General features: G+C 42.4%; 1 protein-coding gene across 1 annotated transcript in view; it reads left to right on the forward strand.

Annotated features, from left to right (window-relative positions):
* Positions 1-8,775: 8,775 nt before the first annotated feature.
* Positions 8,776-27,391, forward strand: part of ywhaqa (tyrosine 3-monooxygenase/tryptophan 5-monooxygenase activation protein, theta polypeptide a) — a 34,975-nt gene continuing 16,359 nt past the window's right edge. The window contains exons 1-3 of the mRNA XM_084315365.1: positions 8,776-8,898; positions 10,029-10,517; positions 23,009-23,132. Coding sequence (XP_084171491.1) covers positions 10,224-10,517; positions 23,009-23,132 — 418 coding nt within the window. The 5' untranslated portion in view covers positions 8,776-8,898; positions 10,029-10,223. The remainder of the gene's footprint in view (positions 8,899-10,028; positions 10,518-23,008; positions 23,133-27,391) is intronic.

Raw genomic sequence — 27,391 nt, forward strand, 5'->3', positions numbered from 1 at the left:
GCAGAAAGAAGCACAGTTTATCTAGTCCTCCCCCTTTCTTACAATATAATAACATTTAAAATAAAACTATCTTACTACCCTAAGAAAAAAATAATTAAAGACCATAAACCATTAAACCATTTTTTCAAAACATTCCCTGAGAGCAACTATCTTTTGAACTGTGCAATGTTATTGCTCTGTTTTGTTTCCACTTGTAGTCCATTCCATAAAGCTACCCCACAAACGTATGCTTTTAAGAGTGGTGTGGACAGTAGGATATTTTAAGTTAAGTTTCCCCCTTAAATCACAACTTCCATCTCTGTCCATTAATATTTTTTGTATATTACCTGGCTTTAAACATGATTTGAGCAGTTATAAATGTAACTAAATCCATGAATATTAAAGTGTGTGACATTAAAAACAATTGATTAGTATGCCCAACATGATTTATAATCCCTATTGCTCTTTTTTGCAGTGTGCTTATCAGTACAGTGCTTTTATACGTACGCTGAAATTATATTAAATCCCCTTAAGCTTTATTAAAACTATTCTCTTGCGCTGAATTTCAACAATTTTTTTTTAAAATGAGCACGTCTGGATTCGCTTCACAGTCAGCAAACATAGCATTACCCGGGGAATTAGGGAGACTTTGTGCGTGCAAATATGAGGGGAAACTTCAAAAGCACCGAAAAGAGTTCGAGTTCCTCCTCCAAAATGTGCTTTCACTTGATGTGGGCCTACAGTTATTACACACTCTGTGTCAGAGAGGACACATAAATAATACCATAACAAGCCCACTCAAACCCCCCCTTGTAAAATGAGGTGTTTCTGGGAATGAACATAAGGATGGTTGCTTGGCATTCCATCCAGACAGACAGGGAGGGGAGGGGGGTTGGCACAAGCTCAGTGACTGAGCAAGCCTTGAGTATAAACCTTGTATCCAGGCAAGTTCCAGGAGACCAGACAACGCCCCAAGGTTTTCTTTCTTTTTTTTCCTTTTTTTTTTTTAGAAAGAGGGCTGGTTACGTAATGCTGCCTGAATGCTCAGAAACTGTTAGGTGGTGGCCTCTGTGTGATCTACTTCACTGAGGGGAGGAGACGTCTGGGTGTGCGTCTGATGACAGGGGACACTGGAGCGTCTTAGTGGCCAAAAGCTTCAGAACTCTCTCTCTCTCTCTCTCTCTCTGTGCGTGTCTCTCTTTCTCTGGGCCACAGAAGTAGCGCATATCTGCCTCTGAGATATAAAGGCAGCTTCGGTGCATTTTGTACAGCAAGTAGGGCCTTTGATATTTATGGGAATGACATGCAGACAGCAGGAGCAGCGGCTAACAGAACAGGACAAAACCAGCGTGTGTTGCTTCAGTGGTGTGTGCTCTATGTAAAGTTCAGTTGGTACATTAATGGAGAACAGAGAACAGGAGCGTTCGGTTCGTGTTCATTTGCCTCTTGGCACTGGAAGAGGATTACAATGCAATGATTGTAAAACATTCCAGAGCCGAATATGATCTATACATAATGCTGAGGAAATCTCATTGTCCAAACAGTCTTATACTGTAGGAGAGAACTCATCAAGTAGATTATACCATAGACATCCTAATGAGGGAAATAAATGAACACAAGATGGAATAAATACACGTACTATCATGCTCTCAGGCACACAAAATGGTTCCATGTTCACCACTCTGCTGGATTTCAGTGCTCTGCATTGACTGAATAATTATGGTATGCAGCCTGTAACCCATTAATTACACAGTAGAATGAAAGACAAGGCAGTTCTTCATCACTGAAGCGAATGTCTCTGAACTGGAACAGAAATATTCGGTCCGCGGTATTATATCCTTGATTAGCCTACATTTAGACATGACAGAGCAGAGTTGAATTAATTATGAATGTGACTAAATATAAATGTATGCAGGACTGTTACATGTCCTGTTCTGTTTCAATCACAGTCACAGGCATGAATTGCATATCTCAAGACAGAATGGGTTAACTTGTTTTCCTATTATTGTGGCCTACACCGATATAGTCCAGGTGAAAAAGTTTTCCATATAGGATGATCGTGATGTATCTGAAAAACGAAGAACTATAAACTTAATTAAAGATCCAGTACAGTGATGTTTTATTTGAGTCATACATTTTAAATAAATAAAATATTTTGGACTATTAACACTTTCAGTGCCAAAAACTACTTAAGTCGTTTCTGGGCCCCGACCGTTGAGTGCCAAAAACGACTTAAGTAGTTTCTGGGTCGTTTTTCCTTTTTTCCCGATATTTTTATTCATTATCCATCCAGGGAGCCTGTTATTACCATAGGGAATGAGTCTGAGGTTGCCAAAGTGCAATACCGGCCGCATCCAGCTAGACGGCTGTATCGAGCACCCTTTGAAACCTTGTATCTTGGCCTGTGCGTCGATTTCCGGGTCGTTTAATTTTTTTGTTTAAGCTGAGCGGTTATAACGGCCGGATTGAGAAGAATCAAATGCTCCCAATGCATGATGTGTAGTGGATTATGTTGGCGACACGATGGACATCAATACTTGGAATCGCGATCAGATAATTGGAATATTCTTTTTGGGGTACATCCTAGTCAAGATAAGGTGTTACGATTAGAACGTTTAGATGGCATGGTGGTGTGTAGAACCCAATTGCAGCATAGACACGAGGAGAGGATAGACAGGAGGCGGAATGCGTTGGTTGCTCTTTCACAATAACGTACACTTTATTGTGACACACAGAGAATAATACGAAAAGAAACACTTTGAAATAGGGAAAAGAAAAGAGAGACCGTAGTCTCAAAAACGAGATAAGCACAACACTAAAGAGTACTCACAACAGTGTAACAGGAAACATTAGTAATGACCCAGCAAGGAATCCTGGGCAGACAACACTTAAATACACAGACTAATTAGAGACATGAGGGTGATTGGTAAATTAGACACAGCTGGGTGGAACAACTAAACAGAAAACATAACAGGGTTAATATACTGAAACATGACAAGACCAAACAGCACATAGATACAGACACAAGGGAGACAAAACTAGATTAGACAATGGGGCACAGCACAGACAACAGATGAACAAACAACAGATTTGTGATGACAGACAGGAAATGAATAAATACAAGACAACAAAGATGTACACACTGAACTAGGCCACCTGGTGGTTGAAAGACATAGTTCAGGAGTGGGAATTGTCCATGGACAGATGGGAGTTGTGAAGCAGGACCGGGGGGAACGTTATATGATATCAATCTTGCGTTGATCCAAGTATGTTTTCACCTCGATCCGAACGTGTGTGTGTAACGTTAGTCCACAACGTATGCCGTTGGTGGCGATCAAAGCATCAAAAAACGACCCCCCCCCCCCCCTTTTTCATGCATTCATGATGAAACATAATACCTATGATATAGATTTGATTTGAGAATAATAGCGGGTCCAGGCAACAAACAGCAATGGTTATAGTATAATACACTTATAAGGCTATTCCTCAGCATTTCAGGAATTACCCCAGACCGATCTAAAAACATACTTATATTCACCACGGTATAACGCGCAAATGTATGCATGGAAAAATTATCTATTTTTTGCATCTCGACCGGAAGAAAGTCACTGTCAAATGACCATAGTATTAAATCAAATCAAATCAAATCAAATTTATTTATAAGGCCCAACAACACACGTTAATGTCCCCATGGGCCGTACAGGTCTTCTTTAAACAAGTCAAGAAGAAAACATAACAATAAGTCAAGAACAAAACAAGGACACCATAAGGTCCAACAAATTTAAAATAAATGCAAATAAATGAAAGAATGTATTGTATCCATAGCTATAATATAGAATATAGTTATAGCTCTACAAACAAGGTGACAGACTCCTATCTTTTAAAGCGTGGCATTGAATAGATGGGGCCCCAAAACAGCGCGGCACTCAAAGTGTCTTGAGTATATTTTCTTTGCTTCAGATGTATCATTTGATTTGTTAAGGCCACCCTCTCTGAGCATAGCCAACTGAGGTGTGGCCTTCTAATACATAGACACTATAGAATAGATGTTTGACAGTTAAGTTAAAGACTCCTCATATCATGCTGTGAGTCCTTTCACTCAGCTAGGTGTGACTGATGGGCCAATCAGAGCAGCTAGGTGTGACTGATGGGCCAATCAGAGTAACCTGTGTGTATTATACAATATTTCAGAGAAAGCAGACTGGATATCTGAAATGGTTTGATTTTGTTGCTATGCAGGGGGGTAAATATTAACACATTGACGACCAGCGTGTCGCGCCGATTTATAGGCCAGAGGACCGAGCGTTGTCAACAAACCGATGTACTTTCTAACAGCTATATATATACTTTATAGTATTGCTATCTGTCCATTCTCATTGTCACTTCAGTGCATAAACCGTGCCTTCATAATGGCTTAAAGAAAATAAAAATCCATCAGTTGGTTGTCATTTTATAGCGCCGTGAATATAAGGTTTATCGCAGTTTTCGCCTAGTCTTTTTTCTGGGGAGCTAGATAATAGGCTAAAGGCTAGTCACGTTATATCAAATGCCATTTCTGCTGTATATATACGAATGAAATAAAACAAACTGCGTAGCATCCGGACTATTACAGAGCATCTATGGATGAAATGGGGGCGGCGGGCGACGCCGATTACTATTATTTATTAGCAATACAGTGTGCGTTCAATCAGCCATTTTCACTGATCGATCACGTTGAGTTTTAAAACAATGTCCAATCCAGCTGTAATTTGGGGGAATAGTATCTTACCGTCAGCCCATGTGATCGCCGGCAGCATTTCGTCAGTAGTCATCGGAATCTGGTAGATCGATATGTCCATTGGTTGATCATAAATCCCATTATTCCAGGCTGAAATCTGCGTTCGGTAACGGGATCAAAGATGGAGGGTGTTCGTTTGGGGCCGAGGCTCATATGAAACGCCCACAGACAGTACATTTTTTTTCAATCGCCCTCAATGATACTGCAGTGGAGCGATGGCGCCCCTAAGCGGATCTGGCCGGTATTGCATGTTTCGAAAATCAAATATGCGGGTAGGTTCTGCAAGTCGATCACGGGCGTTAATAGCGTTATTAATATGGAATAAAACAATAACAACTTGCCTGGCACCGAAACACGAGTTAACTCGTGGCTGGTCCCTATAGTGTTAAAGGGCTTTGGTCATCATTTCCACAACAACAACAACAACAACAACAACAACTCTAACATGTTGGGTAATGTAATGTTACATACCTTCTCCTGTAAAAGCAAATGCAATGAGATTGAAAAACAAGATTTTCATTGCACTGTATCTTTAAACTATAAACAGCTTCCCTCCACTCTTGACTGATTGACATAGTCAAAACACAGATGCTTGTTTTCACTGACGACATTTATACACAGGATATGATCACTTGTGCCAGAGACATGAGTGAGTTAATATATACATACATACACATAAGGGTCTTCTAGTTTATTAATCCCCTTGGAGAAATTCAGGTATCACAGAAGCATGGGGGGGGGGGGGGGGGGGGTACAGGTAGAATAGGTGTAAAGTAATACAAAGTGCAAAGTAATAATGGTGATAGTGATAATAGTGATAACAGTAGTGAATGGCAGGATTCAATCGGACAGTAGTGATAGTGATGATGATAGTACTGTATACATGATCCAATAAGTCAAGGATAAGTCTATGGCTGAACGTGCTCCTCGTCTTGGCTAGCTCCTCATAGAGGGGGTATAGCTAGCCTTCCTCACCAGCTTGTTCAGTTTGTTAGTGTCCATTGAGTTGATGTTACTCCCCCGAGCATACAACAGTGGAGAAACCAATACTGGCTACCACAGACTGGCAAAATGACTACAGTAGCCGGCTGCACACATAAAAGACCTGAGTCTCCTCGGGAAGAACATGTATGGGTGTAGCAGGGTATGGGTGGCCAGTGCAGAGTGTGGGTACGTATGTCATTGGGGTTTTCAAGTGTGCATCTCCCCACCACACCTCCAGAAGGCTCAACAGTAGATGATAATTACATCATCTTGGAACCACCTTTAAACCCACGCTATCTACAAACTCATTGCCAACAATACTACCTGAACCTCTACATCCACACTGTAAGCTAGAGAGCTATACGTCAATGCTTAGGCTACCAACCATGCTAATGAATTATAAGTTACTTACTTACTTACTTACAATGCTAATTATATCCCCAAATGACAGTGTCGGGGTATTATGGATTTAACCAGACTGCCTCCAATGCAGATCCTTTGTGTGAATGTGATAACTCCAATAGCTTTCATTTGAATCTTTTCAAATTGTTTGTGCACATTTATAACCCCTGGAGGATGAACCCTGTTGATTTTGGTGACCCCATGACCTTTCGTCTAGTGCCACCACCAGTCCCAAAATGTCTAATTAGTGTATCTCTAACAGCTTTCATCCGAATATTCTCAAATTTGCGTTGCACAACCATGACCCCAAGCAGAAGTCTTGACTTGGTGACTCCATGACCTTCCCTCTTGCGCCACGCATTAGGCCAAATGTTCAGTACTCAAATTAGTGTATCTCCTGATCCAATTTCCACCTAACTTGACAAATATATTTGCCTTACCACAGGCAAGGAGGCCTGTGAAGTTCTGAGTCATCTGGCCTCATGGTGGCGCTATTCTCATAAAACTAAAAACATGAACAATTGCACAATCGAAGCGACAACTCCTCAACGGCTCGAATAAGGGCCATGGTCACAAAAGGTGGATTGAGAATTCAGGCTGTTCAGGGAGATACCTGCTGTGGGTCACCAAAATTCTTCAACATACAATGCCAATAAGCTATAAGCTAAATCTACAATTGTAATGGAATATGATCCTCAAAATCCAGGAGCTGAATCCATGCCACAGGGAAATGCACACGTTACATTATGTATCATTATTAGTCTATTATTTGTACCAATACCCACCGACTCAAAATTATTTCTAAACAAGAGTCAACCATAACATTATGACATGCATGATATTCTTTACTCACAATGAACATGAACCTTATTAATTAACAATAAAGGCAGTATAATCCATTGATGGCTAGCAGTACTAGGAGGCAACGGGTTGGAGAGACAGCTGAAAGGTTCAGAGATCAATATAGGCAGCCTCTCACCAGTGAAATGAGATTAGTCATAATACAGCCAATACTGAGGTAAGCAGCTTGAGAGCTTTCTGTATCACAGCGTGAGCTCTCCCTTTCTTTCTCGCACACACACACATACACACACCCACACACAAAAATACACACATCCACTGGAGCTGCACAATATATAGTTTCAGCATCGATATCTCAATGTGTGCATAGTAACACAATAGTGACATTGTGAAGGATGCAATGTTAAGGATGTTAATTATAAGTTTAATGTTATGCTTTAAACTTGAGAACTGCCTGTAATCTCCTGGATCTCTTCCAGACACAACCCTTATTTTAGGGTGAGCAACATGCATTGTTGTATTATGTTGTATTATGGACATTAGCCTGCATTGATAGATGAGTATTATCTGAATATAATGGTGTCATGGTGAGTCAAACAAGTATTAAACAAACGCCTAATTTCCTCCTCCCTAATCATTGCTAGAGTGACTCATTCTTCCCAAATGAAGTTAAAATCTGCATATCTGGTGAAGTTATGGTGTATGTTTTCATATATACTGTAGCCTATATCGCAAAGAAATAACGATATTGCAATGTAATTTTCTCCAATATCGAGCAGCAGGCCTAACATCCATAGAAAACATACACACACCCACACAAACATACACACACACACACACAAACAGACACTCATCCACACAAACATATATACACGCAAACAGACACGCACCCACATGCAAGCACAGCACCCAGCCACCCACCCACATGCACTGATCATGTTCTGTACAAAGACAGCATTATCTTACCCCCTCAACATGTCTCATGAATCCTGGACACACAATACCTTGTCTCAGATGAATAAGAGGGTATCATGTCATCTTAATACAGGTGGGTTGGAGGGGGGGGGGGTAAATTGACAAAGAGGTGCCAAATACGGTTTGATTTGTAGGAGGTGTCTCTCCTTGATTAAACTGAATTATATAGGTGGAAACAATCCCAAGCCCTGTATTATAAGAGTACAGTGTTTGTGCAGTTGTTGAAAAGGAGCCTCGTCACCTGTGTTGCTGAGGGGTTTTCCTACAGAAGGAGGACGTGGGTGGGGTTGGGTTGGGCAGGCAGAGTCGTGACATGCCAGGCTGATGGGAGGAGGATGCAGTTACATGGCTGCAGGTCTTCTACTTTCATCTGCCTGCTGCAACTAACCTAATATGTTTCATAATTTTCACAGCCCAATTCATTTATTATTGTTTACACTGTATTCACCTAAATCAAATAGGCCTACTACTGTGTGCAATGTGCCACGTTATCTAGTTGGGTCAAGTGTACCATAAACTTGTCTTTGTGTGCTTTTTCTATTCAGCAAACAGCTGTTGTTATTATTATTTGCAGTGGCTTTCATAGGCGACATAATTTGCGATAATTCTTACATTGCAAATTTATTTTCGTTGAAAATCTGCATTTAATGCAATTTTGAACATTCTAGTAATAGCAAAGTGTGCAGGTATGCAGATACCGGTGGTGACGTCTTCATCTCTGCTCGTAGTAAACCCCGTGACCTAAAAGCCCGCCTTCTTTGCCTCCCTACTGGTTAGGTTTAAGTGACAGCCTGTTAGCGCTACTAAATAACTATTTCTTATTGGTCGGTGTTAGACACGGTATCCGCCTTCATTGTTGGGTTTGGTTGAAGTTGTAATTTTTTTCAATTCCTCGTCGAGAAACGCACACAGAGAGAGAGAGAGAAGAGCACATCCACCCGGAGTAGCAGCACAGCAGAGATATAGGATCCACGTCAAAGGTTCGGATGTCATCATAACGTTGTGGCTAATGTTAGTTGATTATTAGCTACATTGAGTCGCGTGATTACTAATAACGTCAACGCTAGATGTATTTCAATGTGCACGCTATAACGTCACGTGTTCATATTGACATGCACTAAACATTATGCCAATTTTGAAATGAAATCGCTGCTGTTTTTTTTTAATAACTTCTTGGGCTAGCCCCGTGTTAGCAGTCTAGCTAACGTTAGCTAATGCTGGTTGCAAAAAAAGCTTGCTTATTAAGATTGATTGTATGGCAAGAGTAAGTTAGTTTGGATTTGTTAACGATATATTTTAGCTAACGTAAAGTTAATAACGTTAACTAGCTATAACTTTACGTTACGGGTTGGCCCAACGTTAACGTTACATTCCGGTCATGTAAGTACGTTAACGTTACATTCCGGGTAATGTAAGTACGTTAACGTTACATTCCGGGTAATGTAAGTAAGTCAACGTTACATTCCGGTCATGTAAGTACGTCAACATTACATTACGGTTAATGTAAGTACGTTAACGTTACATTACGGTTAATGTAAGTACGTTAACGTTACATTCCGGTTAATGTAAGTACGTCAACGTTACATTCCGGTTAATCTAAGTATGCCAACGTTACATTACGGTTAATGTAAGTACGTTCACGTTACATTCCGGTTAATGTAAGTACGTTAAAGTTACATTCCGGTTAATGTAAGTACGTTAACGTTACATTCAGGTTAATGTAAGTACGTTAACGTTACACCTGGTTGAGGGTTCGTCCAGCCCGCTCCCACATGATGCCACGGATGCTCATCTAATAAACGTCTCGTTAGCTAGTAGTAACGCTGCGTTAATAATAAGGCCAACTACAACCCCGCCCGAGGCTAATGTAAATAACGTTAGAGAACGTGTAAACGATCGGACGTTACCGACTAGAAAAAAAACGGGTGACCGTTCCTATTTGCTGAAGACAGGATGCTCCTCCTGCAGCAGAATCTTGTTGCAGTGCAGATTGCAGCCTGCTAGATTCATGCTGGCTAGCTACTAATAGTAGTAATACTCATAATAATGGCATGAATTGTGATTAAACTGTCACAATATGCTTTCACCCCCCCCCCCCCCCCCCCCGCAGGTGTCCGACAACAGGATAGACAGTTTGTACGTTTGTACCAGCAAGCAAGTTCCTTCACTACCGACCGACACCGTAGGATCGGCATCGTCCACAGAGCTCTGTCCTCGGCTCGCTGGTCCCCTGCCTCCCCTGTCCCCGGACTCCACGGTGAAACTAGGAGCTGCAGCGCTTGAACACAACAACAACAACACAGACATGGATAAAACGGAGCTGATTCAGAAAGCCAAGCTGGCCGAGCAGGCAGAGCGATACGACGACATGGCTGCCTCCATGAAGCAGGTCACGGAGCAGGGAGCGGAGTTGACGTGCGAGGAGAGGAACCTCCTGTCGGTCGCCTACAAAAACGTGGTCGGAGCCCGCAGGTCGGCGTGGCGGGTCATCTCTGCCATCGAACAGAAAACGGAGGGCAGCGATAAGAAAATTGAGATGGTGAAGGAATACCGGGAGAAGGTCGAGGGCGAGCTGCGAGACATTTGCAAAGATGTACTGGTGAGTGAGTGAATGCTTGCAAATGCAAGAAGAGGAGAAAGTGGCCATAATGACGATGCTGGGGGGGATTAGAAACCCTTCCCGAGACCCAGGGGTGTAGCACAAACAGGGTTATTTATGTGTAAGAGATATTCAAATTCTATATAGTAATGTTCTTTTTGTTTAGTGTAGCAGAGGCGGTTTGTCACAGTAGGGCAAATCATTTTTAGGATGCCAGTGACCTCCAAATCCCTTGTGAGGAGGAGTGAGTATCTCACTCTAGTGGTGAAGCTGAGCTGGCTGAGATGATGTAATGCTTGATGTAGCTGTGCTAAAGTCCCCCCACATATGGACTTTGACATTGTAGCGTTATTGGCCTGGTGCCCATCGCCCGACCCGTCTGGGACTATGCAGAAGGGCTGCACCAATTGATTCCGACTCTGAACGGTGGTGCAGTGTGTGTGTGTGTGTGGAGTGACCTACACTTTCCATAGCTCTGGATCAATATTATGCTCGCAGTCAGAAAGGGCTGCACCTCACCACCTCTCCCCTCCACACAGTTTTGAAATGGCATAGATGGCAGGGTTGCTGCCGGCTAGTGGTCTCGGCCGCTAAATGAATGTTGGCTTTGTTCACATGAAAGCCACTGGTTTGAGGGATGATATTTAGCATGACAGGCCATGAGTTTAATAAGGCGTAAAAACTGGGCCACTGGTTGGGATGTACTGTACTTTTAGACAATGAGTGCATTAAAAGCCTGATCGCAGCTGTGTGTGCTATGTGGACAAATCTAAAATTACCTTGTTGATACACCAATCGCATGCATAATACACCTAGTTTTATATAGGATTCTTGTCATTCTCAACTTAATCTTTTGTTGTTGTTCACTTCATATATCCTGATCTAATTCTAAACAAGAATTTCTGATATTTCTACCGATGACCTAATGGTGCGTGCCTGGTGCCTGCCTCATCATCCTTGGTGACATCAAGTGCGATTCATAATTGTTGCAATGAGTTGACGGGGGTGAGCTCTGCTTTGAATAATTTATTAAACGTTACAGGTGTGATTATTAGGGGGAGCAGCTGGCTCACTTGGTTATCTCAGTTGGTCATTATGAGTAAGCCTGGGGGCAGGGATCTGTGGCCTGTGTTCTCTCCTCACTCTTTGTTAGGACAGACTGTTGCCTGACCCGGCCGTTTGCTGTTGGTGTTATCTATGGTCATTATGGCGAACAGAGAGTATTGTTGCATCTACTGTAGGGACTGGAGTCTCACAATTTGATTTATTCTTGGGGGGGCCACGTTTCCATTTCAAATAGATTCTTGATTTCATCACGATTATCTAGGAAATTTAATTTGATGGATTTGATTCTAGACTGATAAAAACCCTTGATACTTCTATGTCATGAAAAAGTTGAAATCATATAAGACTGAGAACTGATGGGGGGAAAAAAAGATTTGTGGGACTTAGGGATGCCTTGATAACGTTATTTTGCTACCGATCGCTGATCGATATGTATGTATCATGTTAACAATATGGGCCATATCGGCTGATACACTGCCGAATCAATAGAGATTTTGTTTAGTTATAGCAGCTGGTATATCAGTATTATAGGTCCGTTTACATTGCAGATGGTATTTGTTAATCTGTCTCAGACACATTTGTAATAGTTCCATATTTTAGGTTAGTTAGCATGCGACAATGACACCAACTCCACTGAGAATTGGCATGCGTTTTTGAGTCATTGATCGCTTGCAATCGGTGACTAGAAAGCAATATCGGAATACCCCAATCTCGTATTTATACTGAATATTTGCCGATAACGATCGATCGATAACCTATAGGATTTTTTGATCAATTTTCTAATCTTAGAAAATAGAATTTCTATTTATTTTTTCGACCCAACCCACTCGCCCCTACTTTACTGGCCTTCAAGGTGTGGTATTGGTGATGGCACTTTGCTATTTTTCTCAGATTACATTCCAAGGCCACTTTAGTGATCATCTGCTCCAACATTCCATAGCCATATGACACTACAGTCTAGATTGGTCAGACTAGATTTCACGTGGGAATTTGAATGATTGCATTTGCCCTTTTCTATGCCAACTTGACAGATGGGGCTAATATAGGGTAATTATTACATAGCGCCATGCTGTCAACTCGGTCCTTAAAGGAAAACTCCAACATTTTGGGAAATTAGCTTATTTGCCATCTACCCTGGAGTTAGACAAGAAGATGCATACTTTTTTCTTCTCTGTGCATGCAGTAGGAGTAGGAAGACATTGGGAACTAGGCTAATGGAGGAACCTACTTCCAGTGACTGACGCTAAGCTAGGCTAACGGTGCGCGTCTTCCTACTCCTACTGCATCCACAGAGAAGAAAAAGGTATGTATCTTAACACTCCAACATGTTGGGAACCCTGGAGTTTGACAAGAAGATGCATACCTTTGTCTTCTCTGTGCATGCAGTAGGAGTAGGAAGACGTTTGGAACTAGGCTAATGGAGGAACCTACTTCCAGTGACTGACGCTAAGCTAGGCTAACGGTGCGTGTCTTCCTACTCCTACTGCATGCATCTTCTTGTCTAACTCCAGGGTAGATGCCAAATAAGCAAATTTCCCAAAATGTTGGAGTAGGAAATAGCAGAGATAAGAGGTGAATAAATACCAATATGATGATAGTCCTCCTGTGTTATTCCTCTGCCAGTGGATAGTGGACATCCGCTCAAGTTTCTCCTAACCAGAAACAAGAGAGAAGAGTCTGTCCTGCCCCCCTAATCTCAGCATCACTCTGATGTGTAGCTCCATAGAGAATGATTAGCCCTAAGAAATGGAAAGAGAAGATGGAAAAGGTGGTGACAGTAATTAGTTGGATTTTTATGGGGATGAAGTTTTTTTCTTTTTTTTTTAGCGACCAGCAGCTTTAAAGGTCACTCTTGTCAGTTGGTTGGTCCATTGGTCAGTCAGTCCACAAAATTCCCCACCCTCTAGTGGCCACAATTTTCGCCCTAGGAGGCTGAAATTTAGCATGGACTTCAAGTGTGTGTGTTCATGTCAATTGGCTAAAAGGGGCCGTGGCAATGGGAGGGGCCTATTGGAAGAAGAAAAAAAAGTGTTTGAATGCATGCACGTACGCGATTGTAGCTAATGCAAATGTACCCTTGTTTTCTTAAGCTATACTTCTGTGTGGGCTGTCTCTTTCTCCGACCATCATACCTACATGTCGTCTGTGTCGCCCGACGTTCACTTACATTTTTGGCATCAGCTGCACATAGACCTCGCTGAGCTCTAGCCTCTCAAGCCAGACAGAAGAAATGAGTTGTGAACAAATTATGTACATTTTCTTCCCGTCTTGTGAGGGTAATGTTTTCTGGTTCAAAACTGAAATCACTATCATAATGTGAAAGCCACCATTACTAGGTTAAAGGTCCGAAAACAACCTTTGTACCAGTTCCTCTTCATAACAGATGGAGCGTTGTCAGGCTTTGCATTAACATCACGGATTCATTTTTTGTTCTCTGGCTTCTTGTGTGTAGGAAGCACAATTCATGTTTAGAAATATGGATTGAACTGTCCTCATCTCATAATAACAATATAGAAATTCAAGGTTTGAGCGGTATTCCACTTTAAGTTATATAAATTGTGTACCCTCCTCCCTATCATGTTGTTGCTCTCTAATCATAACACTTTCCAATGGAGCCACCTTCTGACTTCACATAGAACCACATTTAAAACAATCATGCATAAAAGCAAGGTAGTAATATAATATGTAGAAAATAAGATGGAAAATGTCTTGTAAATAATATCAATGAAAAACAACGGCAGTTAAAAATGCGAGTGCTCCTTGGCAAGCAGGCTTCCAAAGTTCTTTGGATAAAACCGCCCACTAGCTAAATAGCATATTACAGTGTCTACTGTCACCGAGCCGCCAGCACAATAACCCTGTGCTGCTGAGGAAGTGTATGTTCTGCCCTACTATAAATAGGGCAGGGGATATTGGTGCTGTTGGCGGATTAAGAGATGTTTGTGCATAGCTTAGCTGCATTGTTCCGCTTATCCCTTGTGAACACTGGGGGTGTCCTCAACGTGAGGCCCCCCCAAAGGAAGGGGCGGGTGAGGGGGCTTTACAGAACCTAATGCATAGCCACCGCACGGGAGAGGGGAAGGGTTCTGTGTTGAAACGGACTAGCCGACTTCACGTAAGGGTTACTGCTGCTCTGTGGGGAGGGGCCGTGTTATGGTTTCCTGTCAACATGGGGAACTCCTTTACCTATAGCTTTATATAGTTAATGGCTAAGGGTCTGAGGCATGTCACAACCCGTTAGCTCTTCGTCCAGTCATGTTCAGTGTGATTTGTGTGTGGGGGGGGGGGGGGGGGGGGGGTGTATTGGAGAAAATCAATACTACTACACTTTGCATTTGATCCTTTCCAGAGTAAACCTTAATTAAATCCGATCCACAGTAATTCCGACGGGTCCTTTTTCTACAACCTAGGATCTATGGTAGCTACTGTAGCTTGGGATGGTGAGTAGGGTTAGCCTGAGCATTGAAGCTGTAAAGCATGCATCGTAGAGCTGCTCGATTACAGCAAAAATCATAATCATGATTATTTTGATTTATTATTGAAATCCCGATTTATTAACTCAATTACTCATTCTTCTCGACCAAAGGCTGCCTTTCTGTCATCTTCTACAAGTTACCAAAGACGTTGCAAAAAACTGGAGAAATGCGCCGTGGCTCCCTCCCTCAACACAAGCTGAAACTACTGTTTGGGCTTGAGTGGGGGGCGGAGCGCACCGCCTTGAAGGAAGGGTGCGCTGCATTTACTACACAAGACAAAATGATAGCAACACGGCATGCGGCACAATAATCGTTTTATCCCCCCCCCCATGATCGTAGGAAGCCAAAATCGTAATCGTAATTGATACTGGATTAATCGCCCAGCCCTACTCCACGGCTTCACTTCACCACCCATTTCTTTCTAGCCCATGTGATTCGCTGTGACCCTGAAACGGATGTTCATTCACAAAGCATTACTGTGTTTGGCTCGCGATGCCTGTTCAAGCTCTTAGCATCTGTGTGCTCCAGCTCTGCTCTGGCCATCTGGTAGAGGCACCCTCCCCTGCCATGGCTCCTCTGGGCCATAGTAGTGCTTTTGCTCTCTTGATTACATAACCTAACAGTCACATTCTCTGGGTACATGTAGGGGGGTGGGGGCTGCACGCATGGTTACTTTGGTAAATGATTTAGTTATTATTACAGAACATGAAGCACATATCAAATTATATTTCACTGCCCTGCCATTGTCTCAATATGTATTATTGCAGGCTGGAATTGTGCGTAAGCTAAGAAAATTGTGACTATGATCTTTTCTAGCTAAAGCACAATCTCATTTACTTGCACAAGCCCACACGTTTCTTCTTAACCTTTGGACTGCCACAGCTATGTTGATAATAACATTATACCCCATGTATGTTGCTAATAACATTATACCCCACCCCAGGTATGTTGAGAATAACATATTTTCCAGGATCATGGTTGATTTGGAGGTACTACTAATAATAATAATAATAATAATTCATTATATTTATATAGCGCTTTTCTCAGACTCAAAGGGCTTTACAACGTAGGGTTAGGGAAATTGCCTCCTTCACCACCACTGGTGGTGTTTGTTTCAGCCTAAAGCCTTACAGGCTCCTTAATGCTTGGAGGGGGGGGGGGGGGCTATAGATTTGGGGCAGACGCACTTGAGTGTCTTATATTGCGGTGGCTAGAGCTGGGTGATATATCACTATTTTCTGTGGTTTTGACGGTATAACAGTACGTGGTATAGTTTTCCAGTATAATTTTTTTTTACAACAGGGCTTTAATTCTATCTATATATTGTATTAAAAGAAATGCACACCCGAGCCACTAGAGGTCGGCAAAGTGGCATCGCGAATCGTCCACATGTGGGCCCTTGGATGTTAAGAGATTAACACTTTGGATGCCAACGACGCTATAAGTTGTTAGTTCATGCCGCCAGTTGAGTGCCGCCAACGACATATAGCGTTTGTTTGTCGTATTTTTTTTTATTGCCGGTTTGAATTCATACTTCATCAATCGAGCCTCACGCTAGTGTTGCAGAGTGTCTGAGCTCAATTGGGAAGATACCGCCCCCTATCGTCTCTCCCTGTGTAACTGCACCCCATTAGTTTAGACTGATGAGGGGGGGGGGGGGGGGGGGCAGTTTCCTCTTTTTAATTTTCCGTCAAGCCAACTGAAGAGACCAAGTGATCGCCGGCCCTCAGAAATGCGTGGATTATGTAACGCTGAATCAAACGCGATCGATATTTGGAATGGCGATCAGGAATTGGAATAATCTTTTTGGATAACATCTGATCTGAGGTAAGGAATCTATTTTACCAGTCTTGGGATAATCGGAGCTTTTTTCACGGATATATCAACGTGTCCCATATGTGTGTGTGTCTGTGTGTGCGCGCTGATCAGGAAATGAGAGAATCGATATTTCAGCCCGCTTCTATAGCGTACATAAGTACACATATACTATCGATAATCTAGCGTTTATTTGAAAACGATTCATAAATAGGCCGAAAAATGACAGTTTTTGTGTATGCCAGAATATTCCAGTAAATGCCGTTTATCACAGAATCTATATATTTTCCTGAAAAACTAGGGCTTTTCAAAATGCTATAAAACGGAAATTAACCGATTATTAAAAAAATAAAAAATAAATATATATATATATAATACGTTTCGACAATGTTGACTGCAAACAAGTCATTGATAAGCAACGGGCAGATTAGACACATAGCCATAATTTAAGACTGAGATTATGCGTTCACAACGCTATCATTGAAGTGGGTGCTGGCATTTAACGGGGTTTTACCATGTTCACCAGTGGTACCATCGTTTTTTTTTGTAGCCAAGAGTAAAGTCCATAACCCTATCAAAAACAGTAGTCAGTCAAAGTGTATATTTTCATTTTTACCAATGTTTTATACCATTTAATACGAATTTATCGAAAAAATGCTAATTATCGTAAAACCGCAAGGAAATGACTAAATCCAGATTCAAACCTGCCATTGGAAAGAGGAGCATTTTCCCTATCCATAGATGTATGATTTGGCCATAACAAGGTCAAATATGAATTCATAATTAAAATCGATTATCATTTATTACTGTATCTACAAATCCTTCTGTTTAATCATCTTCCCTTTTCATTTGCTTAGATTTTTTTAACACTTGATCTCAACAAGGTGGTGAATGAGCTCAGTGAGCGACCTCGGTTACGGCACAATTGTAACATGGTGTTATTCACAGGCACAGATGCAAAAATAAATCATCATTTATATTCTCCTTTTCTTCATTACAATTTACCCATGGCTAGTAACAGACACAACACAATATTTCTCACACCAGTGGAAATGCATACCCCCAGGTCCCTAGATGTTCCTAGATACCAAGAACATGCAAATCGACCTTGCAGAAGTGGAGCAATCTTCCATTTACCATGTACCTTTAAGTGAAAACGGGCTACAGCTTAAAATTCTGCTGCAAGGAATCTTTTTTTGATTAACTTCAAAATATACTGTGTGTGTATATAATATATATATTACATACACATGGACGATGGTATAAAATCCACACCTTTGCATGGATCCATGACTGTATTATCTTCATATTCTGTATACCTCCCAGCCGTGGCCCACCCACCACAAATCTGTAGGAAATGAAGAGGGGCCTTGCTAATCACATGTTGGCAACATGGCAGCCCTGCCAAACTTGAAGCAGCTCACATGTCTGTATTTGCTAGCACTGTTCTGAAGGATCAGAAGATGCACTCCGTCACTCGTTCTCTTTTCCAGAAGCGAGGTGGCCTAAGAAATCAAAGGGGGGAAAGGCAGTGATAAACCGCAAGGAGGGAAATAACAGAAGTACAGTAATTCAATTAGTCTAGACCCAGTAATGATCATGAATAATAAATTATCTTCTCATTTATTTCTCAAGTTTTTTTTCTTTCTTTTTGCCTCAGATCTGTGTGGATGGTGATTTGTAACCATGGCGCATTAGCAGTGCCAGCCGAGCCCTGTTCTAGATTTTTAGTTTTGCTTTTGACATGATGCTGTTCTGCTTACCTGTCACTTTTGAAGTGCATGTGAGACTGCTGGCTGGGCGGTCCTGCAACTTTCCCGACCACAAAAGGGGGGTTGATGGTCGTTATGCAGGGTAGGGCACCGAAATTCTTTTTTAGCGATCCGGTTCGGGTAGTACTACGGAGCCTGTTGACACCGGTAACCACTCAGCATCCAGTTCTCTGTACCCAACCATACTCTATACTCTAACTTAAGGACCTTATTATTTCTAAATAAACACTCACATTTTGGAAGGAATGTTAACGTGAAACATTACTATTGTTTACTTGCTAGCTAACAAGTCAGCAGCCAACATTACCATGATGCAATGAGCTGACAATGACGTTAATGTTAGGTATTGTTAACGATGAGGAATCAAACTTCCCCTCTTGAAAACGGAAGTATCCCTTCCAGGTTCCACAGCTGACGTTAGCTGTGCAGCAGATTCAGGATCCCTCGCTCAAGTAGGGATGTGAATTACTTTGCTAGTTGACATGTCGGAGGCATAAATTGACAAGTCGTTTTTAGATTCTGATGTAGACCCTGATGTAGACCCATCAGCTTTAAAAATGCACTGTTTTATATGGCTTAATTCACCACAAAATGTATCTCAATGTAAGGATATTTTCGCAGATAGGCCTATTTATTTCCCCATATCGGATATGAATTAGCTTTTTCACTGCCATTCCAATGGTGCTCTCCTTTCCACCACAATTGCACAGAGATTGATGTTCACTCTCTGTTGTGTTATGTATAACGGTCGGTATGCATAGGGATGGCCACTAGCATGTTTTAGTCTAATGCAGCCAATGTAAACGGCCTACTTCGCTGACTTCTCAAAGTCTGTGAAAATGGGTGTCTCAACTAGTATAGATTCCTACTCAAGTTGTGGCATTAATGCGCCGGCTACATTAATAAAGATTTTTCAGTTTCTCCAGTCCACTAATTCTGTCCTAATATATCCAGATAATGCATCAGCTAGTATTTTTGTAAACTGAAAGTTCTTCGCGATTGTCCAGTTCTAATTTTGTAACAACAGAGTTCTGTCAGTGGTGCAGACTGATGATGCGAGCGCTGGTGGCCGCGTGATTGATGAGACATTCCCATGGAATAGTCACTTAATCCAGATAAGAGAACAAGTACTAGAAGTGCTTCTTATGCTGTTCTCTCAGCTATGTTTTTGCAATCTCTTATTGCACATATACAAGGCATAGTTTTCATAGGCCTTGATATCACAAAATCATAACATACATTGGCTTATTATTGTAACAATTAGTTTAGCTGTTTTTCATTTAATCTGAACAATGATTATAATGTAGTAGGGGTGGACGGTATAAACTGTATACGGTATAAACGGTATGAATTTGCGCTACGGTACGGATTTTGACTATACCTTGTGACCGGTAGACTAGAGCAGCTAGTCACAACAGTAGCAATGACGTTAACGTTACTTGACGATTCACTCAACGTTTGCAGTGGTTGTTGCATAGTGTTTAATTGTACGGAGTTTTTCTCCACTTGCTCACGGACCTTGCCATATAGTTTTGGCATTTCAATTTGGCTAAGGAGGCTGAGAGGAGACTGGCTTTAGCACAGCAACGGGCTAACGTTAGCCGCTAAGCTAACGTTCTAACGTGACTCTGCGGCACCAGTTCCACCAGTTCCATTAGGGTTATATTGACGAGGCTTGACAACAGAGGTTCAAAGATAACTTCACATTTATTTGGCTATTCGTTTCTTTATATCGCTTTATCCATCGGGGCTGCTCCCGTTTCCAACTCTGTGTGTTGACAATCCTGGTGTGACATCATCAACTACAGTATCTTAGGACGCTCGAACCTCAAACTAAAACCTATTACATCACGCTCTCTCTCCTCTCTCTCTACGTTGTCAAACATGTACACTAAAGTTAAGTTATGTTGGAGTTGTATTGTGCTTGAGTTGTTTGAGGGGGAAAAAAACTCCTGTCCTGCTGTAGTTTTTATTTTCACTTTGTGCTGCTTGATTTGATTGTATTTCATAAAAAAAAGTGTTTTTCAGAGATGGAAGTAACTTCAGAAAAGGTTTTGCATTTTTCTATTGCAGTTTTGCACAATAAATGTTCTTAAAACACCTCTACTATGTGAAATATGTCCTAGTAATACAAGAGTACAATAGCTGCCATACCAGTGTTTTACCCCTTCAGAAGCATTTAGACATTTTAAGATAAATGAATATACCGTGATATATACTGTTACCATCTACGCTTCAAATTATACCGTGATATACATTTTAGAATTTAGACCATACTGTCCAGCCCTATAATGTAGTAAAACTAAATATTTTAAATGTGTAACGTCCACGTTAATTTTGGGACTACTTGGATTGTATTTCTGGGAGGATGGTGAAGATAAGTTGGTGAAGAGCCCAGCCTACTCATGTACACTCCATTTAGCATTACAACATATGGAGCATTTTCCGTGGATAAAGGGAACATTTGTTTGGGTTCAGATTGGTTATCTCTGCTATGAAGAGCCAGGTCAAAGTCATCATGTTTTGTAATCGATTAAACTGACCATAAATGGCATTTGTACTTTTCTTAAAATAAGTCGAATTTCCCCTGAAGTCGGACCAAAAAACCAAACCCAAGCATGTGATTTGAACCTCGGTGACTGACTGCAGCGCCTGAATGTCTTGAGTTTAGCTGAGGGCAACAGCCACTGGATCCAGCCGAGATGAAGGGAGGACGCCGTCACGTTCCCTCCCTGCATGATGACCCAGCTCTGTGCAGAACCTGGGAGCAGAAGTCTGCCCTGCTACACATGTGGTCGTCTTCTTGAGAGGAAGCGGCATAGTGTTGCTGTGTGTGTGTGTGTGGAGACTAGAGAAGCTCTCATTCTTTGAAATCTGGGTTTGCAGTTGCCAGCACTTTTCTCTGGTTCAGGATGCCACTGTTAAAGAGGCAAAAGGTCATGCGAGTACAGCAAGACATGATACTAGTCTGGCAGTTTCACTTGTGGCTTGTGTGGCCTCCCTTACTGCAGTATGCACACAGCACACCAGCACTCAAACTCAGTTACTCAAAAATGATGCATGTCTGCTCGGATCTAACTAACCTCATTCTTAAATGGGTCATCCTGCACCTCTGGCCACAGGAAGTAGTCCATCACATTTCTGACTGTATTACTGTTGCCTAAGCCAGGTTTTTCAAGGTCTCCCAACCCCCTCAGTCACAATGAAAAAAAACTAGGGGCGATATCTTTCTGAGATTTGATGGTATAGTTTTCCAATGCAAATTACAACGTGATGACGTATATATATATTTTTATTTTAATACACTTTTGTCATCGTCCTATTTCATTCAAAATGGTCTATTTTCTTTGTACCCTTTAACACTTTCAGCGCCACGCCTGGTTTTCCATTTTACCGCTTGAATGCCACCATCGGCGCCAATGTTAACGTTAATATCGCCTAATCTATGTTTTAAATTATGGCTATGTGTCTAATCTGCCCATCGCATTATCAAATACTATTTTCCAGTCAGTGCTGTGAAGGCAGATTGTTTTTTTATCGCGTCGTTTCCGTTTCAGAGCAGTTAGAAAAGCCCCCGTTTTGATATAAAAAACAGCTCATTCTGGACCATTCTATGAAAATCGTCTTTTAGTGGAATATTCCACAACGTTGATATTCATCTGCCTTTTTATGAATCGTTTTCAAATAAACGCTAGATGATCAATATTATACGTGCACGCAAGCACATTACGGCCGCGCACTGATAATCGCTCCGTTGATTTCCTCACGGAGTTTTACAGTGAAACCGAAAGAAGACATTTCACAAAACAGCTTATAACTTCATCAAACTTACTCTGATTATCCTACCACTGAGTCCTTACCTGACATCAGATGGTATCCAACTGGTATATTCCAATTCCTGATCACCATTCGAAAAAATCGATACGTGTATGGATCCAACGCGATACAGTAGAACTCCATGATCCGCGGGGCTCTGAGGCTCCAGAATGAACTCTGGTAACCCCGGCTGGATCAGTGAACTGGAAAATGTGGAGTACCGGATTTTTTTCCCCATTTCATTTTCATTGAGTCCATTCCAAAATCACTTATGTCATCTGGGAGACAAGAGACTTTTAAGTTTAAGTCGAGCTCTTTTCATATTCATATGTTATGTTTAAGTCAGAGAAAAATCGTGAAATTTTTGCAAGAATCATGCAGCCCTAATACCGTTGCATGGACCCACGACAATATACCCTTCAGTATACCTCCTCCCAGCCCTAATGAAAACCTAAGCAATGTTCCTCTACTTTTTTTTCCAATATCTTTAAAACGACTGTACTGTGAAGAGGAGACTGTGATATTAATGCTTACTTTCTTTCCTCAGGGCCTGCTGAGTAAATACTTGATTGAAAATGCCCCGAACTCAGAGAGCAAAGTGTTCTACTTGAAGATGAAGGGAGATTACTACAGATATCTGGCTGAAGTAGCCTCTGGAGACGACAAGAAGGGTGAGTGGGCCTCTGTACAGTGTCCTAGAACACAAGCTGCTGCCGGCAAACTTGGGCTCCTGTGACTTGCCATTACTTAACAGCTGGGATGAGTCGGCACAAGTACAATGGGGGAAATAAGTATTGAACACATCAACATTTTGTTCAGTAAATGTATTTCCAATGAGCGTATTCAAGCGAAATTTGCACCAGATGTTTGTATTAATTAAGAAATCCAGACAAGAAATCTAAACATTAAAGTCCATATGTAAATAAAGTTATGTGTAATAAAGTGGAATGAAACGGGGAAAAAGTATTGGACACACTAAGAAAAAGCAGTACAGCAAGGAAAGGCAAGGAACTAGCTGAAAACCAAAACTAATTAGGAGGCAACTCTACCTCCTATCTGTGCTAATAATGTCAACTGGGTTAGAATATATTGATGGGGGTGGCGCAGTGGGCAAGGCGCTCGCCACGAACGCAGGAGATGCTGGGTTTGAGCCCAGCTCTTGCCGTTGCTTCCGGCTTGGCTGGTCGTTCATACTAATACAATGAATTGGCAGTATTAGGGGGTGGGAAAGCCGGTGGGTGGGGATCGGACGTTGTGGACAGCGACTCCTACAGGTCGGTTGGTGCGCCTGTACAGCAGAATCAGGAAGTATCGTGGGCAGCATGAGCCTCCCACGCGTTACTCCTCGCCACAGAGATCGCGCTGTACAGGTGAAAAGATGCGACGGCTGCCTCCTCGTGTACCGGAGGGGACACGTGATGCAAGGCTTCGTCCACATTGCAGCCGACCAGTGGGAGGCATGGTCTAGCAACGTTCGAGACAGGGGAGGGAAGAATTGGATAATACGAAATTGGGATGGGAGAAAAAAGTAGATAAAAAAATATATATATATATATTGATGTAAAATGTTTTTTTTGTTACCAAGGTGCCACACAAGAAACATCAAATGATGGGTAAAAGCAAAGAGCTCTCAAGACCTTCACAAACAGATTGTTGCAAATCATGAAAATAGAATTGGCTAAAGACGTATTTCACAACTTCAGAATCTTCCAGTAAGCACCATTGAGGGCATTATCCATAAGTGGAAGCAACATCACTCCCATCATCAACCGGCCATGCACAGGTGCTCCTCGCAACATTTCTGATCAGGGAGTCAGAAGGATACTTAGAAGAGTAGCCAGAGAGCCATGGACCACTAGGAAAGATCTCCAGAAAGACTTGGAGGCAGCAGGTACAACTGTGACAGAAAGGACCATAGGCAATGCACTCCACCGCCATGGCCTCTGTGTGCGCTCAGCCCGCAAGACTCCACTACTGAGAAAAATACATGTTGAAGCTTGTTTAAAGTTTGCCTAACAACATTTGGACAAGCCAGCGAATTACTGGGAGCATGTACTCTGGTCAGATGAGACCAAAATGTTATTATTATTATTTTTATTTTTATTTTTTTTTTATCTTTTTCCCCCTCTATTTTCCTCCGATTTTCTCCCATCCCAATGTTAGTCGTTATGCCAATTCCCAGTTCCCTTCCTGGTCGCTGCGCATTTACCCCTCACAGTCGGTCTGGGAGAGTGGAGGCTATCACGTGCTTCCTCCGACACACGTCCAGCCAATCAACCGCTTCTTTTCACCTGGCAGCGCGGACCCCCATTGAGAGGGCGTAGCGTGTGGAAGGATCACACTATCCCACTCAAGTCCTATCCGCGCTTAGCAGGCGCCCCGACCGAACTGTAGGAGTCGCTGTTTACAACGACCCGGACCCACCCCGCCAGCTTCTCCCACCCTCTAATACTGCCAATTGTATTAGTGTGAACGGCCAGCCAAGCTGGTGACAACCCCGGAGCTGTGAGCTGGATTCGAACAGGCGTCTCCGGGGTTGGTGACGAACGCAATCTCCGCTACGCCACCTAACCGCGCTCAAAATGTTACTTTCTGGCTGTCACACAACACCATGTTTGGAGGAGAAATGGCAGTGCACATTACCCGAATAATACTACCTGGGGCGACCAGGTGGTGCAGTGGGCAAGGCACTCGCCACCAATGCTGGAGACGCTGGGTTCGCGTGTTTGATCCCAGCTCTCCACATTGTTTTCAGTTTGGCTGGTCGTCCGTACTAATACAATTGGCAGTATTAGAGGGTGGGAAAGCTGATGGGTGGGTCCTGGGTGTTGTAAACAGAAAAATACTCCTACAGTTCGGTCGGGGCGCCTGCTCAGCGAAGGAAGGGTCTGGAGGGAGGTAGTGTGACCTTCCACACGTTACACTCTCCCAGTGAGAATCTGAGCTGCCAGACTGGCTGCCGGCTGGCTGCGCATGTGTCGGAGGATAGCATGTGATAGTCTCCGGCCTCCCGGACCAACAGTAGGGGGGGTGCGCACCAACCAGGAAGGGAGTTGGGAATTGGCATAACGACTAACAGTGGGATGGGAGAAAAATCGGAAAAAGAGGAGGGGAAAAAAAGATAGTAAAAAAAAAAGTGAAGTTTGGAGGTGGAAGTATCATGGGGCTGCTTCTCCTCTCCTGGTACTGGCAGACTTCATATCATTGAAGGAACAATGAATGGAGTCATGTACAGAGAGATTCTTGAGATGAACCTGCTGCCATCCACCAGGATGCTGAGGATGACACGTGGGTGGACCTTCCATCATGACAACAATCCAAAGCATACAGCAAAGGAAACTTGCAGTTGATTTCAGAGAAAGAAAATCAACTTGTTGGAATGGCCCAGTCAATCACCTGACTTAAACCCAATTGAACATTTGTGGAAGCATCTGAAGATCCAGATTCACAAGAGGCCCCTCCGCAATCTTCAAGATTTAAAGACTATCTGTGTAGAGGAATGGGCCAAAATCACACCTGAATACTGCGGGTGATTAGTTACATCATACAGAAAGCATCCTTGGAGCTGTCATTACAAACAAAGGCTTCTCCACTAAGTATTGAATTAATTTCAGTTGGTGTGTTCAATACTTTTTTCCTATGTCATTCCACTTTATTACACATACATTTATTTATGTATGGGCGGCTGCGTGGCGCAGTGGGCAAGGCGCTCGCCACTAACGCAGGAGATGCTGGTATCGAGCCCAGCTCTCGGTGTTGCTACCGGCTTGGCCGGCCGTCATACTAACACAATTGGTAGTAGAGGGTGGGAAAGCCGGTGGGTGGGGATCGGACGTTGTGGACAGCGACTCCTACAGGTCTGTTGGGTGATGCCGGTGCGGCGGAAATGGGAAGTATCGGGGGCAGCGTGAGCCTCCCACGCGTTACTCCTCGCCACTGAGTTCGAGCTGCTGGGGTGAAAAGATGCGACAGGCTGCCTCCTCGTGTACCGGAGGGGACACATGATGCAAGGCTTCTATCCTCACTACAGCCGACCAGTGGGAGGCATAGTCTAGCAACGTTCAAGACGGGGGAAGGAAGAATTGGAAATACGAAATTGGGATGGGAGAAAAAAATAGAAAATGGGGAGAAAAAGTGGATAAAGTTATTTATGTATGGACTTTAATGTTTAGATTTTGTCTGGATTCCCTGAGTTAATACCAAAGTCTGGTGAAAATTTCACTTGAATGGCCACATTGGAAATATATTTACAGGACAAAATGCTGATGTGTTCAATACTTATTTCCCCCATTGTATATTTATATTTGTTAATTGTTCCCTCCATCTTTTTGAGTCTACTTAACACAATGTCTGCCACGCAGTTTGACCATCTTATACCTCTCTCTGCCAGTGCTGTAAGCCTATGGAGTTGCTCACCTTCTTTGCAGGGCTATAACTTTTTAAATATTATAGCTATATCGACATGACTATGGCCCATTCAACATCGGGTATCTATCGTTCCGGATGTGGGAACGTTTGTTCATGAATTTGTCCATTCATACATTGTCGTGTTAATACCGTCGTGAATATAAGTGTGTTTTTAGAGTGTTCTGCAATAATTCCTACAACGCGAGTTATAGGCCTGACTCATATTATACATAATCGATTGGCGTTTTCGTTCCTATACACGCTATATTAAAACATTTAAATTCATATGATCGGTATACATTATGCTCCATCATGCGTGACGGAAGGGGGGGGGGGTCGTTTATGATTCCTTGATTGTCAGTAATGGCTTTCTTTAGTACGACATCATACGTTGATCAGATGGATTGCAATGAAATAAATGGACAATCGAGCTGGAACGTTTGATTCCTCTTACCTGTGGCCGATGAGTCTGGAGAAAAAAATTCCAATTATTTGATTTCCATCTGCTAGATCCGTTTTCCGT

The sequence above is a fragment of the Notolepis coatsorum genome (assembly GCF_963971535.1).
Source record: "Notolepis coatsorum genome assembly, chromosome: 5".
In the NCBI taxonomy this organism is placed as follows: Eukaryota; Metazoa; Chordata; class Actinopteri; order Aulopiformes; family Paralepididae; genus Notolepis; species Notolepis coatsorum.